This window comes from Polyodon spathula, chromosome 27 (assembly GCF_017654505.1).
Source record: "Polyodon spathula isolate WHYD16114869_AA chromosome 27, ASM1765450v1, whole genome shotgun sequence".
In the NCBI taxonomy this organism is placed as follows: domain Eukaryota; kingdom Metazoa; phylum Chordata; class Actinopteri; order Acipenseriformes; family Polyodontidae; genus Polyodon; species Polyodon spathula.
Genome location: NC_054560.1, coordinates 9,386,686 through 9,400,530, shown reverse-complemented (window position 1 = coordinate 9,400,530; position 13,845 = coordinate 9,386,686). Strand labels below are relative to the sequence as shown.

The window sequence follows — 13,845 nt, the reverse complement described above, 5'->3', positions numbered from 1 at the left end:
ATGGGAGTCTTATTTCCATTCCTGGCTGTATGCCGGTGTCGGGTTTTATAAGGATGTGTGAGCTGGTAGGTGGGGGAAAAAAAGTACAGATGTAAAATAACTTGGGTTTCCCAAAGTAAAAAAAAAAAAAAAACACACCTAAGGACTCTTCTATTTTTGTGGATGTTTTAGGAAAGAGGCTGTAAGTCTTTGAATGAATTGGTGATCACACTTGTTTACAATTAAGATACAGTGGCACTGGCTGAAACATTTGTATTTTAAGCAATTGTTTTCTGCTGCATGTTTCCAGGGTTACCCAGTCCCAAGAGCTGTTAGGAATCGGCATTGCTTATTTCTGGAGGTTTGCATGCTGTGCCACTAAAAGAGAGCTTGCTCTGGGGCCCTATAGAAGAGCAGCGGGCCCCAAGGTGGCTCAGCAGTGAATCAGCAGGGTCTGGACTAACCCTGCTGGGTTTTCTCTCCTTTCTTGCAGGTGAAGTGAAGGCAGGAAGAGGAGTCTGCGTGCTGCGACCGTTTCCTATCCAGGGCATTAGGATGGCTTCCACACTGCTGTGCCGCCAGCTCGCTGTCAATCTGCAGCAGAACCTGCGACTGTTGGCGCCACGTGAGTGCTTGTGCCAGCGATCGGCTCTGCACGCTGCCCCACTGCAGCAGCTAACGGAGTCACCTCCAGCGCTGCTCAGTAACAGTGTAGGGAGCGCAGCTGCTGGGGTGTAACAGTATCCTGCCAAGCACAGACTTCACCCATCACCCGACTTTTTACCATGCAGTCTCAGTATCAAGAAGGGGTTAATGCGTTGTTCTTCTGTATGCTTGTATTTGTGTTTTACAGTTAATTGTTGATTTTGCCAGTGAGCTGTGTCTTCTGTTAAGATTTGTAACGCACAGCCCCTTGATAATGCACTGGCATTTGTCAGCATCTCCAGCTATCGAATCTGTTTCTTCTGCGTCCAGGAAATTAAACTAGGCAGCCAAGGCGCTGCCAAGGGAAAACTCTTTCAAACTACATTTTCTTTTCAATTTCAATTGCAGGCCTGCACTAGGGGTTCTGGTTTGGTTGATCTAGTTTACACAGCATGAATTTGGAAACACTTAGAAATCTTCAGCAGCGATGGTAATGACCTGCTGTTTATCTGGCTGGCTGTGACTGCAAAGTGTTCTTCTGCTGATCAGTGTTGGAGTCATTCTCCCGATGGTAGAGGGGGAGGGGGTAGGGTCAGACAGGGAGAGGAGTGATAGCTCAGCACTGGGACTGACTGAAGTACAAGGTTTCACAGTCAGGCTGAATCCGCTTCAAACCTGTATTATTTTTAATGTTTTTTTTTTCCATGTTGCACAACCACAGTTGTTTGCAGAGGTGCCTTTACTCTTTTTTATCTCCATGTGTTCGATTGGGAGTTTTAAAGTTACGGATGTATATGCAGTTACTCCTGTGTAGAGGACAGGTTAGGCAAAACCCTGGGAAGGGGTTCCATTTTATTCATTCATAAAAGTGTGGGATAGTCCCATATAAAAGTTTCCCATAGTAAAGTCATAACAGTGTGTAATAAAGCCCAGTGGAAGCTGGGTAAATCACTGAGAGATATGGCAAAGCATATTTAAAAAAAAAAAAAAAAAAAAAACACGACAAACCATGCTAAATTCTTTTAAATGCTTATTTACCATGGGAAAAGCATGGATGATCCCTGTGGAGACAGTGCTCTGGTTGATCTCCCCCATGATTATTTTTCCCCAGGTTACAGGTGCGTCAGCAAGGCTGCGACTAAGAGCTCTCCAGATGTTGACTTTGATGGGCCTTCCATGAAGACCGAGGTTCCTGGTCCCAGATCCAGGGTGAGTGAGGAGGGCCGGGGGTCCCAGATCCAGGGGGAGTGAGGAGGGCCGGGGGTCCCAGATCCAGGGGGAGTGAGGAGGGCCGGGGGTCCTGGTCTCAGATCCAGGGGGAGTGAGGAGGGCAGGGGGTCCCAGATCCAGGGTGAGTGAGGAGGGCCGGGGGTCCCAGATCCAGGGGGAGTGAGGAGGGCTGGGGGTCCTGGTCTCAGATCCAGGGGGAGTAAGGAGGGCCGGGGGGGTCCCAGATCCAGGGGGAGTGAGGTGGGCCGGGGGTCCCAGATCCAGGGGGAGTGAGGAGGGCCGGGGGTCCCAGATCCAGGGGGAGTGAGGAGGGCCAGGGGTCCCAGATCCAGGGGGAGTGAGGAGGGCCGGGGGTCCTGGTCTCAGATCCAGGGGGAGTGAGGAGGGCCAGGGGTCCCAGATCCAGGGGGAGTGAGGAGGGCCGGGGGTCCCTGATCCAGGGGGAGTAAGGAGGGCTGGGGGTCCTGGTCTCAGATCCATGGGGGAGTGAGGAGGGCCGGGGGGGTCCCAGATCCAGGGGGAGTGAGGAGGGCTGAGTGGCATCATGGATCTCCCAGCGTTCTACATGTCACGGGCAGTGCTGAGTGCTGCTGTTATAGAGGTTAACAGCTCAACAACCACTCCGACAAGGGAGTCTGGCTCATTTACATAGCGGTTAAGATGCTTGCTTGTAATGTGCATGGTGGTGCCCAGCTTCAGCCCGGTTACATCTACACAACTTTGTGTATCCTGAAACGAATTCCAACAGTGAATTCTGAATTTTTATGGGTCCTTCTCTGCTGTAGAATTACAAGGCAAGCAAGGAACCTTTTATCTGGTCAGATCAATCTTTAAATCAAGTTGAGAATTCAAGTTGCAGAGAACAAATTCAGAAAAAAATGACTTACTGGTATCCTGTAAATCTGGAATTTCAACTTTTAAGTTTCTGCATTTAATATTTGTCATTCATGTCACATGCCTTGTTAAACCCTGTTAACATACCCTTTACTACTGCAGATTACATCTGACTTGCGCTCCATGAAAACGAACACAGGGAAGCAACTAATTATACCTTGTTTGTGTCTTCACAGGAGCTGACAAAACAGCTGGATAAGATCCAGGTGAGTATTAATAAACTGTGCTGGTACAGCATGTGGAGAGCGAGTTAGAAGAGCTTTGTCAAGCGGGCGCTTGTGGTGTATAATCTGAACTGCTGTTTCTAGTGCAAGCAGGTCGCTATTAAACACAAAAACAGATTGTTCTTTGCTGTGTGCCCAAACTGATCAGCGGAGTATTGATACATTGTTATACACGAAGGCTTTACCCACACCCTAATTACATTGCTCTGCCCTGCATGTATTTGCAGCAGCAGCTTGTATTGGTTCTCCAAGTGTTTTATCTGAACGATGCAGGTGAAAGCACGAAACCACTGAGGTTCTGTAGCGCTGTGCCTTCCCACCTTCTCTTTCCAGAACACCGGGGCGATAAACTTCTTCTGCAACTACGAGGAGAGCCGAGGGAATTACCTGGTGGACGTGGACGGGAACAGGATGCTGGACCTCTACACTCAGATCTCGTCCATCCCCATCGGTAAGAGAGACTGGATTCCTCTGCTCATTACCGAGGGCAGGCTGGCTGGCGTGTTTATACAGAACAACACCTTTCCCGATCGCCTCCTTTACACTGCAGCCCCACTTCCTTTCTCTTACTGTCTCATCTTAGCATTGATTTATTGATTGCAACGTTTTTGAACAGAGCAGCCCCCCCCCCCAGATTCGACAGCTCCCATTAAACAAACGCTTTGCAGTCATTGGCAGTGAATTGGAGGCTTGCCTGGGGGGAGAGGGGAGTGGGAGGGGGGCGGTGTGTGTGCACGTTGTCTTGTTTTTAATTCATTGTTTTTAAATCAATAGCAGAGGCAGTCTCTGAATGAGAGATTACACAAGCTAATGACCCGCCGCTGAATGGAAAGCGATCGGTATCTGCCATTATATTGCACTGCCCAAGCAAGCAGTAAACCAGTCTGATTTAATTGGCACCGTTCTGGCAAAGCAGGCAGAATGGGAGAAACTAGTATTGAGCTCGAAATTAGGACATCGGGACTGCCTGGGTCGAAAGAATTTAGAATAAATGGGCAAACGGCGTTCATGAACCCCTTCACCTCTGGAGTCATCTACAGAGCTTGATCCATTTCAGCAGCCGCGTCGAGCCCCCCGGCTATCGCGGACCAGATTCATGCAAGGTGATGTTCACCATGTGAGCGCACGGCAGGCAGGGTTGTCCCGTATAGCTGCTGTGAGGGATTGCAGCTGAGTGGGGTGTGTCTGTGTATAGAGTGGAGGCACCATTGTTTGTCCCCTCCTTTGCTGTGCCACTGCGGCATGCAGCATCAGCTTGGTCACTGAACCAGAGAGAAGTGCACTGTGGTTGGCTCCAGCCACGAATCACACATACCGTATGCTGTACGACTCCTTTCCCTTTGTTTTCAGTTCCAGGTAGGTAATCTCTTTGAGTGATTGTGGCTGTAATTCGAAAGGAGGGGGGGAGCAAAGCCTTTGTAAATCTGTGATTGCATCTCTGGACTGGTGCAGAAGCGTTTATCAGCTGTGACAGTAAGGGGAATGAAACATCTGTGCAGCTGAGATTATACATATATGTACTTTAATATATAGAAGTGTTAAAGTGGTTTCCGAAAACAGGTGTTATCGAGACCCCCACCTAGCTATCCCTCATTACTAGAGGTGGCCCACAGATTCAAACTATCTGACCTGAAACGAATTCCCAGTCTGTCACACCTGTCTTGCATTCTCCCTGCTCAATGTCATTATAATGCTCTGTGGTTTTTTTTTTTTTTTTTTTTTTTTTGGTTAGTTGCTAGTCAGAAACTGATTGCAGGCAATACTGCCCTGTTGTCGCTGTCAGTTGATGTTTCCATGATGTTTGGAGAACGTGTCATGTTTAATAAAAGTGTGTGTTTTCTCATTTTTAGGTTACAATCACCCAGCCCTCCTCAAAGTAATGCAGAACCCGCAGAATTTGGTAAGCTCACTGTATCCAGGGGTACCCCTCGCAGAGCGTCACTCTGTATGCTGCTGGGGGCTTTCGAGGCTGGGCTGCAAACGCTACAGAAGGTTTTGCAGCAGAGTCTGGAACTCTGGTCTGCTTTTACTGTTTGCTGTCTGAGGTATTCCACCTGTTTAGAGTTGCTTTGGATCTCACTTTCTGTTTCAGATGTTCAAAGCAATCCTGTGGCCTCTGCACAGCTCTCGTTAACCTGTCTCCCTGAAATACTCTGCAAGAAGCACCACGGGGGGGGGGTTGTGATGACTGAAATAGAAAAGGATTTGCAAAGTGAAACTAAATGAAGCAGAAAAAGAAATCAGCTAAGAAGAATGTGAGATTTCCTAGCTGGGATGAGGTGCTGTTTATTGTGGTTCATTTCCTCCCCCCCCAAAATTCACTGACTTGTTCTGGACTCTTCTTTCTTTAGAGCGCTTTTGTGAACAGACCCGCTCTGGGGATTCTGCCTCCAGAGAACTTGCCTGGGAACCTGTTGGATGCGTTGCTGTCAGTAAGTACACGAAGCTTGGGCACACGCAACAGAGGTGGAGAGGGGAGGTGTGTGTGTGCGCGTGTGTGCGTGCGTAATGTAAAACCCACTGGCACACACAGATCACTCAAGCAGTGCTGGGTAATGAAGGCAAGTTTTCTGTACTAGGTGTAATTGGTTTGCATACTACGTTGGTGTTACACATCAGGCATGTTTCCTGTCATAGTTATGTGTCAAAAACTGCCATGATCTGGTGTGCTGCCATGCAGTTTCATATTATTTTGGTATCTCTCTCCTCTCCAACACTTTGAACCCCCAGTTCAGTGGATTTCTTGGAATGGTATCTCCACAGGGTAACCTTTCCAATGTTGCAGGAGGTTTGTGTGTGGGACTCGCTCATCCGTCATCTAACACTTTCCTGCTCCATCCAGGTTGCCCCCAAAGGTCTCCGCAAAGTGCAGACCATGGCCTGCGGGTCCTGCTCCAATGAAAACGCCTACAAGGCAGCCTTCTTCTGGTACAGAGTGAGTAGAGATCTTTAAATATGCATACAGTGTGCCAGTTGTGGTTATCATCTTCATGAACTGTGATGTAATACTGTCTTACTGTACAACACTCCTAATAGCAAGAGTTCACATAACTCCTGGGAACCTGAGTTCCTGGTTAGACTCGCCCACCGTGATCGATTCTGTGTTTTTAACCTGCAGAACAAGGAGAGGGGGAACATGAAGCCCACCAAAGAGGATCTGGATTCATGTTTGATCAACCAGGTATCTGGTCTGTCTAGCTCGCTGTCTCACATTTCATTTCCTTTGGCTTTGAGAAGGAGCAGTGCAGTCGCAGACCACACTGCCACTTGCTGGTGGAAGGAAGTCACTGTTTCTGTTGTGTGTCTCCAGGCTCCTGGATGCCCTGAGTTCAGTATCCTGTCATTCATGGGTGGATTCCACGGTCGGACTCTAGGTGAGACGCCTTTCGAAATACATCTCCGACGAAAAATCTAAACTTTCACGACTGTCCTAAATCATGTTTCAACTCCTATTCATTGCAACTTTCTCCCTAGCGAGTAGTTATCGCCCTCTCTCTCTCTCTCTCTCTCTCTCTCTCTCTTTCTCTCACACTACACATGTTATTTTCAAAATAGGAATTAGGAGAACAACATACAGTTCTGAATGCTAACTAAATGCCTTGTAGCTGGAGAAGGAGAAACCAATTAGAAACGGTAAAACAGAAGTATTCAAAATCTGTTTTAAGAAAAGCCGAAAACGCAATCGCCTCTGAGTAGCTGTAATAAATCTGACAGGCAGGTCCCAGTATAAACGTCCAGGCTGTCACACTAACCGATTTGCACGTTCCTCCTCCCTCAGGCTGCCTCGCTACGACGCACTCCAAGGCCATGCACAAGCTGGACATACCCACGTTCGACTGGCCCATCGCCCCGTTCCCCAGGCTGCGCTACCCGCTGGAGGAGTTCGTGCGGGAGAACGTGCAGGAGGAGGCGCGCTGCCTGGAGGAGGTGGAGGACCTCATCGTGAAGTACAGGAAGATTGGCAAGACGGTGGCCGGGATCGTGGTGGAGCCCATCCAGTCCGAGGGAGGGGACAACCACGCCTCTGTAGACTTCTTCAAGAAGCTCAGAGACATCGCCAGGAAGGTACAGGCACTGCTGCGTGAGCTGGGGGTGATCTCTCTCCATCAAGCCACGGCTGTGCAGTAACTCTCTCCCTCTCCTCCTCAGCACGGCTGTGTGTTCCATGTGGATGAGGTCCAGACTGGGGGGGGCGGCACTGGGAAGTTCTGGGCCCACGAACACTGGGGGATGGACGACCCAGCTGACATCGTCTCCTTCAGCAAGAAGATGCTCACCGGAGGATACTTCCACAAGGACGAGCTGACTCCTGCTGAGGTACTGGCACCCTGATTAACAAGGGCCCGCATGGAGAGGACCGGCATCAAGAAGGGTGCGCTGTGCTTGGATGGGAATGAGCCCAGTGAGGCTCCCTGTCCTGCAGCAAGGAGAGGCTGCAGTATGTCAGCTGGGACTTTGTCATAGTTAACGCACAGACACTGCAGTGGTTATGAAGAGGAACACTAGCTTATGCCTTATAACTTGGTACAAAGGGTGCTTTGGGGATGGAAGTACCATAAGACTCCTATTGCACTGCAGTTTGAGCCATCCCAGGTTTTACTTTGTGTTTTAGGTCTGATTTTTTTTTTTTTTTTTTTTTTTTTTAAGCTGTTGAGTTCATGCGTATTTTTGAATTGAGCTCATTGCATCTCTCTCTCTCTCTCTCTCTCTCTCTCTCTCTCTCTCTCTCTCTCTCTCTCTCTCTCTCTAGCCATACCGAATCTTCAACACGTGGATGGGAGACCCGTCCAAGAACCTGCTCCTGAATGAAGTCCTCAACGTGATCCGGACTGACAATCTGCTGGAGGAGGTTTCCCGAGCCGGGAAAGTGCTGATGGATGGGCTGTATGATTTCCAGGTGCCTGTGATTTCCATGGTGTATCTCAAACCCCAGGCTCCCAGGGTGCTTGGTTAAGAACTTGTTTTGTTTACTGTAGCTTATATTGTTGGCACCTGATCCTCTGATGTACAGTGCTTTTTTGTTTGTTTAAGCATTGACACTAAAGGTATCATTTAATGTTCTCTGTGTCAAATCATTATAGTGCCAGGGGTGTGGAGGGGAACAGAAAGCATGATGGTTCTGGGTAATGCAAAAAAGATCTCGAGCTGGTCTCCTTGGATTAGTGCTGCGTGACCCGCAGAACCTTTGCTGGCGATCCCACAGACGTTCTCCAAATGCTGTGGTTGACGTGCTTCAGTAGTTAAATGCTTGTCCTGTTTATACAGGAGGAGCCTCTCTCTTCCTGTCTAAACCCTCCTGCTGATCTTGGCACAGATCCCTGTTTTGTTCCGTATCTTTGACCTGGCCTGTCTCTGCAGGCTCGCTACCCCCATCTTCTGAGTGCAGCCAGGGGTCAGGGCACCTTCCTAGCCATCGACGTGAGAGATGATGCAACACGCAACATCCTGATCATGAAGGCCAGGGACAAAGGTGAGGAGGGATCGGATCCAAAGTGCAAGATCTGTACATACTACTGACGACATGGTAGAGTCTTGAAATAACAAGACTTTTAATTGCACCAGTCCCAGTGTGGAGCAGCGTGTAGTGTCCCTGGATGGAGTTTAAGTTCTCGTGTTCTGCTGTTTCCTCGCTCTAGGTGTCGTTCTTGGAGGCTGCGGAGAGCGTTCCATTCGGTTCCGCCCCTCCTTGGTCTTCAAACAGCACCACGCCAACGTCTTCCTGAACATCTTCAACGACATCCTAGCGGAGTACAAGTAGGGTGCAAGAGAGCCCCGCCTCACAGCAAAGCACAGGGTCCAAACCCCTCACTCGAGCAATCAAAATGAGCCAATCACAAGCCTCGGTTAAGAACCATTACATACAAGCAAACAGTGACGCAGACTGGGGAGTTGTAGAATTTTAAATATTGTTTAAAAAAAACAAAAAAAAACAAACAAACAAACAAAAACTAATCAAAATCATTAGACTTGTTAGAATTTTATGTAAGGGATCCAGCAAAATCGTAATCCCTCTTGGGGGCGGGGGGCAACTGAGGTAGGGAGATTTTTGTTTTTATTGTTTTGGTTTTGTTTTTAATTGTTCACCGATCCTGGAATGTGTCAGTAGTGTGATTGGATAAGCACTTCCCCTTCCTTTGTGTTCAGGGGGGGGGGTTGCCGTGTGAAAGCAGGGGCGCGCTGTTGGGTGAACGCAAGCAAAAACCGTCCCTTTACATGCCAACAGGCTTCGCATATAGTAGAGCCTCGCCTATCAGGAACTGTGGAGCTGGCAGGACGCATTAGTGACTGAGGGACGAGGTTTCAGCCCTTCATATCTTAGCAGATGAATAGCTATTGCAATCTTTGATTTTTTAAAAGTGCAAGACCTGGACTATTTCTTTTGTATTTTAATGGAACCCACTATTCCCAGTCAGGCGCTCATAGGTACGTTTTGGCATTGCAGTTCCAGTAGTACATGTGTAGCCCACCAACCCCCAGGCTGGGCAGGTTGGTTCAAACGACGTTGTAGATGAAGCACAAAGCCTATCCTGTCTCCGGCCTGCTGCATGGGCTCTTTTCAAGCAGTGCGGCTCTGCTGTACTGGGGCACAGAAAGGGAGGGTTGTTGCCCTTCTGCAGACGAGTTCCTGGGTACTATCCTCTTGGACTAACAGCCCAGATCCCAAGCTGGGTCTCTTTATAAAGACGCGGGCGCACACTCCCGACCAATGAGAGTTCACTGCAGTTTGGATAAGCAAAACGCATTTCTGTTTCTATATTGAAAGCAAAAAAGCAATACCTTAACTACAAGCTCAGAGATGGAGCGCACACATTGAACTGTCATTGAACAAATAAACAATCCACACTACACACAGGTTCAATGAACAGTATAATACACACAACACAACGGTTACATGCACAGTATAATACACACACTACACACAGGTTCAATGAACAGTATAATACACACACTACACACAGGTTCAATGAACAGTATAATACACACGCTACACACAGGTTCAATGAACAGTATAATACACACGCTACACACAGGTTCAATGAACAGTATAATACACACGCTACACACAGGTTACACACAGGTTCAATGAACAGTATATAATACACACAGTATAATACACACGCTACACACAGGTTCAATGAACAGTATAATACACACGCTACACACATGAACAGTATAATACACACACTACACACAGGTTACATGAACAATATAATACACACGTTACAATGAACAGTATAATACACACGCTACACACAATGAACAGTATAATACACACGCTACACACAGGTTCAATGAACAGTATAATACACACGCTACACACAGGTTCAATGAACAGTATAATACACACGCTACACACAGGTTCAATGAACAGTATAATACACACGCTACACACAGGTTCAATGAACAGTATAATACACAGCTACACACAGGTTAATGAACACACGCTACACACAGGTTCAATGAACAGTATAATACACACAGTTTAAAAGGTGTCTTGACAAGGCTTCACACAGCTCTTTTGTTTGATTAAACTGTGGTAGCCAGGTATAATGTTAATATAAAGAACACATGGCTGTTATCACCCTGCCCTGGGTTTCAGAGTGTAGATTATTGAATGAGCAGGTGCCAGGAATCTGAGCGATCATGCCTTTGCTAACGCCACTGGAGCCTCATCACAGCACACACGAGTCTCATCTGAGTCTGAGGGCTTACTGTGAGGAGGTGTTCATACAGCTATAGTGGAGGAATAACTTTGCGAGTTTCTCACCCTGCTGTATTAATAGAAGCATTAATGTACCAATGAGAGGTCCTACGCCCGCTTATTATTACAATGATGGAACCCAGGACTATAATTACAATGCTGGAACCCAGGACTATAATTACAATGATGGAACCCATGGCTATAATTACAATGATGGAACCCAGGACTATAATTACAATGATAGAACCCAGGACTATAATTACAATGATGGAACCCAGGACTATAATTACAATGATGGAACCCAGGACTATAATTACAATGATAGAACCCAGGACTATAATTACAATGATGGAACCCAGGACTATAATTACAATGATAGAACCCAGGACTATAATTACAATGATGGAACCCAGGACTATAATTACAATGTTGGAACCCAGGACTATAATTACAATGATGGAACCCAGGACTATAATTACAATGATAGAACCCAGGACTATAATTACAATGATGGAACCCAGGACTATAATTACAATGATGGAACCCAGGACTATAATTACAATGACGGAACCCAGGACTATAATTACAATGACAGAACCCAGGACTATAATTACAATGATAGAACCCAGGACTATAATTACAATGATGGAACCCAGGACTATAATTACAATGCTGGAACCCAGGACTATAATTACAATGATAGAACCCAGGACTATAATTACAATGATGGAACCCAGGACTATTTTGGAAATTGCTTTTTATTCACAGGAGTTTATGAACATCATTGCATTTTTTTCTTTCTTCTGTTTTGCCCCCCGCCCCTAAAAGTTGACCCATTCTTCACCAAATGAGTGAAGGTAGTGGTAATGATGGAGAAGGTCTTTCAAGCTGTCGTGTGAGGCATGGAAATACAACATGACTCCGTCAGACTATTCAAATCCAGCAGATCTGGCCATCGTGTTTGATAACTGACAATACTGTCCTAGTTGTAGTTACATGTATATACAGTGTATACGGTCTGTATTAACCCATTCATGCACATTGCCATGCACACGTTTCAACCCCACACCTTCGCACAGCTGTATCCCATCATGAGACTAAACTTCTTGGAATCGGTGCCGTTCTCTTCAGTCGCGTCTTCGAAATATAAAGTTTGTAACGTCTTGACTGTTTATGCAAAGTGAAGCTTGTTGTTCAGTAGCACGTGACAAACTCTGAAGGGAGGTTGGTAATTCTTTTTTTCTTCTGTAATGTTTACTGACATTTTGTAATTGTGGTGAACGTGAAGTTCATAACTGAAGCTCAGCTAGTCCGCATAAAAGAATAGATTCAAGAATAGATTCATGCAAATTTTGCCATTGATGTTTACTAAACTGTACCAAGTATGGATGTAACCAAGTAAAAATCTAGGTCTTTATTGTAATTGAAAAAGAAATGTATCAGTATTGTGAAATAAAGCTTATTGTAATTCTGTGAGTGATGTCATGATGGTGTGTTCTTTGTTGTTTTTTTTATTAATAAATGCTGCTGCTCATCCCCTTTCATGTACAGTGACGTTTACTTCTTGTGACAGCTCTAGGGAGTCAGAGTGGTCTTTGTATAAGTGTTTTATTTATTTATTTTTTTAATCATACAAACACACCCATTTGTCTTTAGTGTTCATGAGGACTTTCCACTATCTCCCATGGAGTGCATCAACACAATAACCCTAACCCTGACCCTAACTCAACACAATAATAAAAGGTTGGGCAAAACTGAATAGAACGTTTTTCTTAAAAATTATGATTTTTGTTTTTTTATATGTTAAAGTGCCCTTATCTGTGCTGTAGTTTATAATGCGTATATGTTTTGGCAGGATAATTTCTCGTTACCACAGGATTCACAAACACAAAATTTAATTCAGAAAATGGCGATTTTTATTATGCTTATTAATTTATTTTTAATTGCTGGTGTGGCTATGAAAGTGGTGTAACATTATATTTATTTTAGGCCACTGATGTCCACTTGAGTCCACCGAGTCTGTAGATTCACGCATTACCAAGACTTGTACACCACGATTCTGTTCTTTCGCAAACTGCGCCTTTCATGGAACGCTCCCGAAGACTTCCACAAACCTCTCCCTATCCACGACCTGCCCCAGCCCGGTGGAGAAGTACAGCACGTCTTGGTGCTTGTAGTGCCTGAGCTGCAGCAGCGTCTCGTTCCTGGAGTTGCCCGTGTCCCCCGGCGTCATGACCTCCGTCACGGGCCCCAGAAGGTGAGATGAGATACCCTCAGCGTGGCTCTCGAGTCTCTGAGGTACATCACGCCGATGACCCTGCGGAGGTAGTGACTCATGGAGGAATGCATGACGGCCACGAAGGAGGCTATTCCAGCGGTGTAGCTGAGCAGGGAGGAGGACACCTGCCCCCCAGGTACAGGTAGCACACAGGGGGGAGCAGGGCCGTGGTGATCCCCATCTGAAGCAGCTTCAGCCTGGAAAGCGCTCGAAAGAGCTTGATGGCCGGCAGCTTGTAGATGAGTGTACTTTTCTGCACCGCGCTGGCTCTGCGCTTCCTGCAGATCTAACTGGACCTTGTTTCCAGTTGCGCGATGTCCGAGTTGTGCCTCGTTACAGGCCATGCCTGTGTTCTGCGCTGGAATGAAGTGGGGTGCAGGGGGGTGCCAGGTGATGGAAGGGACGGCTCTCCACTGTCCCGAGCGAGGCACTGGTATTGTCTTTTAGGGACACTTCACCGCCAGCAACCTGGCCAAGAAGGTCCGCATGCAAAATCTCGACACGTTCTTCAAGATGAAACAAGACAAGCATATTAGTAAGGACTGACTACGCTAGACTGGGAAACTAAAACATGCAACATGCTTTTTATAAATAGATCAAAGGACACTGCAAGCTCTTGTTGACAAGAATTACACAGAATTGCAATTAAGTGAGTAACATAGTCGCAATTTATACACACAGCAGACAACATTACAAACAAGTTTCATATACGATCAAGGTTTCCGTTAGAGTGCCCACAACGACTAAATAACACAATGATTACCATGCCTGCCGCGACTCCAGCGCTGCGTACCAGTGTTAAGGGACACATCAATATATAGAGTAATGCATTCCTGGTGACCTGAGCATGCGATGATGCTATCCTACTCTTCCTTGTAACCACGGCGCCGAAA

The 13,845-nt window shown here is 46.7% G+C and overlaps 1 protein-coding gene and 1 pseudogene across 3 annotated transcripts; one reads left to right on the top strand and one right to left on the bottom strand.

The window, feature by feature from the left end:
- Positions 1-64: 64 nt before the first annotated feature.
- On the top strand, positions 65-12,218 carry LOC121301440 (4-aminobutyrate aminotransferase, mitochondrial-like). Of its 3 annotated transcripts, none has more exons than XM_041230835.1 (15): positions 65-604; positions 1,736-1,833; positions 2,925-2,954; positions 3,306-3,423; positions 4,823-4,872; positions 5,324-5,404; positions 5,815-5,907; positions 6,091-6,153; positions 6,283-6,346; positions 6,751-7,037; positions 7,122-7,289; positions 7,723-7,869; positions 8,331-8,442; positions 8,609-9,931; positions 10,260-12,218. In XM_041230835.1, the coding sequence occupies exons 1-14, from the start codon at positions 535-537 to the stop codon at positions 8,728-8,730; spliced, it is 1,503 nt and encodes a 500-aa protein (XP_041086769.1). In that variant the 5' UTR covers positions 65-534; the 3' UTR covers positions 8,731-9,931; positions 10,260-12,218. The 3 variants fall into 3 exon arrangements, with proteins under 3 accessions (XP_041086769.1, XP_041086768.1, XP_041086767.1); XM_041230834.1 differs by lacking the exon at positions 10,260-12,218 and adding an exon at positions 10,168-10,198 and having other exon boundaries at positions 8,609-10,039; XM_041230833.1 differs by lacking the exon at positions 10,260-12,218 and adding an exon at positions 10,103-10,141 and having other exon boundaries at positions 8,609-10,039.
- A 328-nt stretch (positions 12,219-12,546) lies between these two features.
- Positions 12,547-13,440, bottom strand: LOC121301222 (annotated as a pseudogene).
- Between the last annotated feature and the right edge of the window lie 405 nt (positions 13,441-13,845).

Excerpts from the sequence above, each read along its gene's own strand:
- LOC121301440 (XM_041230835.1), top strand. The coding sequence starts at position 535 with ATGGCTTCCACACTGCTGTGCCGCCAGCTCGCTGTCAATCTGCAGCAG. Across the intron at positions 5,405-5,814 it reads TGTTGGATGCGTTGCTGTCA|GTTGCCCCCAAAGGTCTCCG; the intron begins GTAAGTACACGA and ends TGCTCCATCCAG. Across the intron at positions 5,908-6,090 it reads CAGCCTTCTTCTGGTACAGA|AACAAGGAGAGGGGGAACAT; the intron begins GTGAGTAGAGAT and ends TTTAACCTGCAG.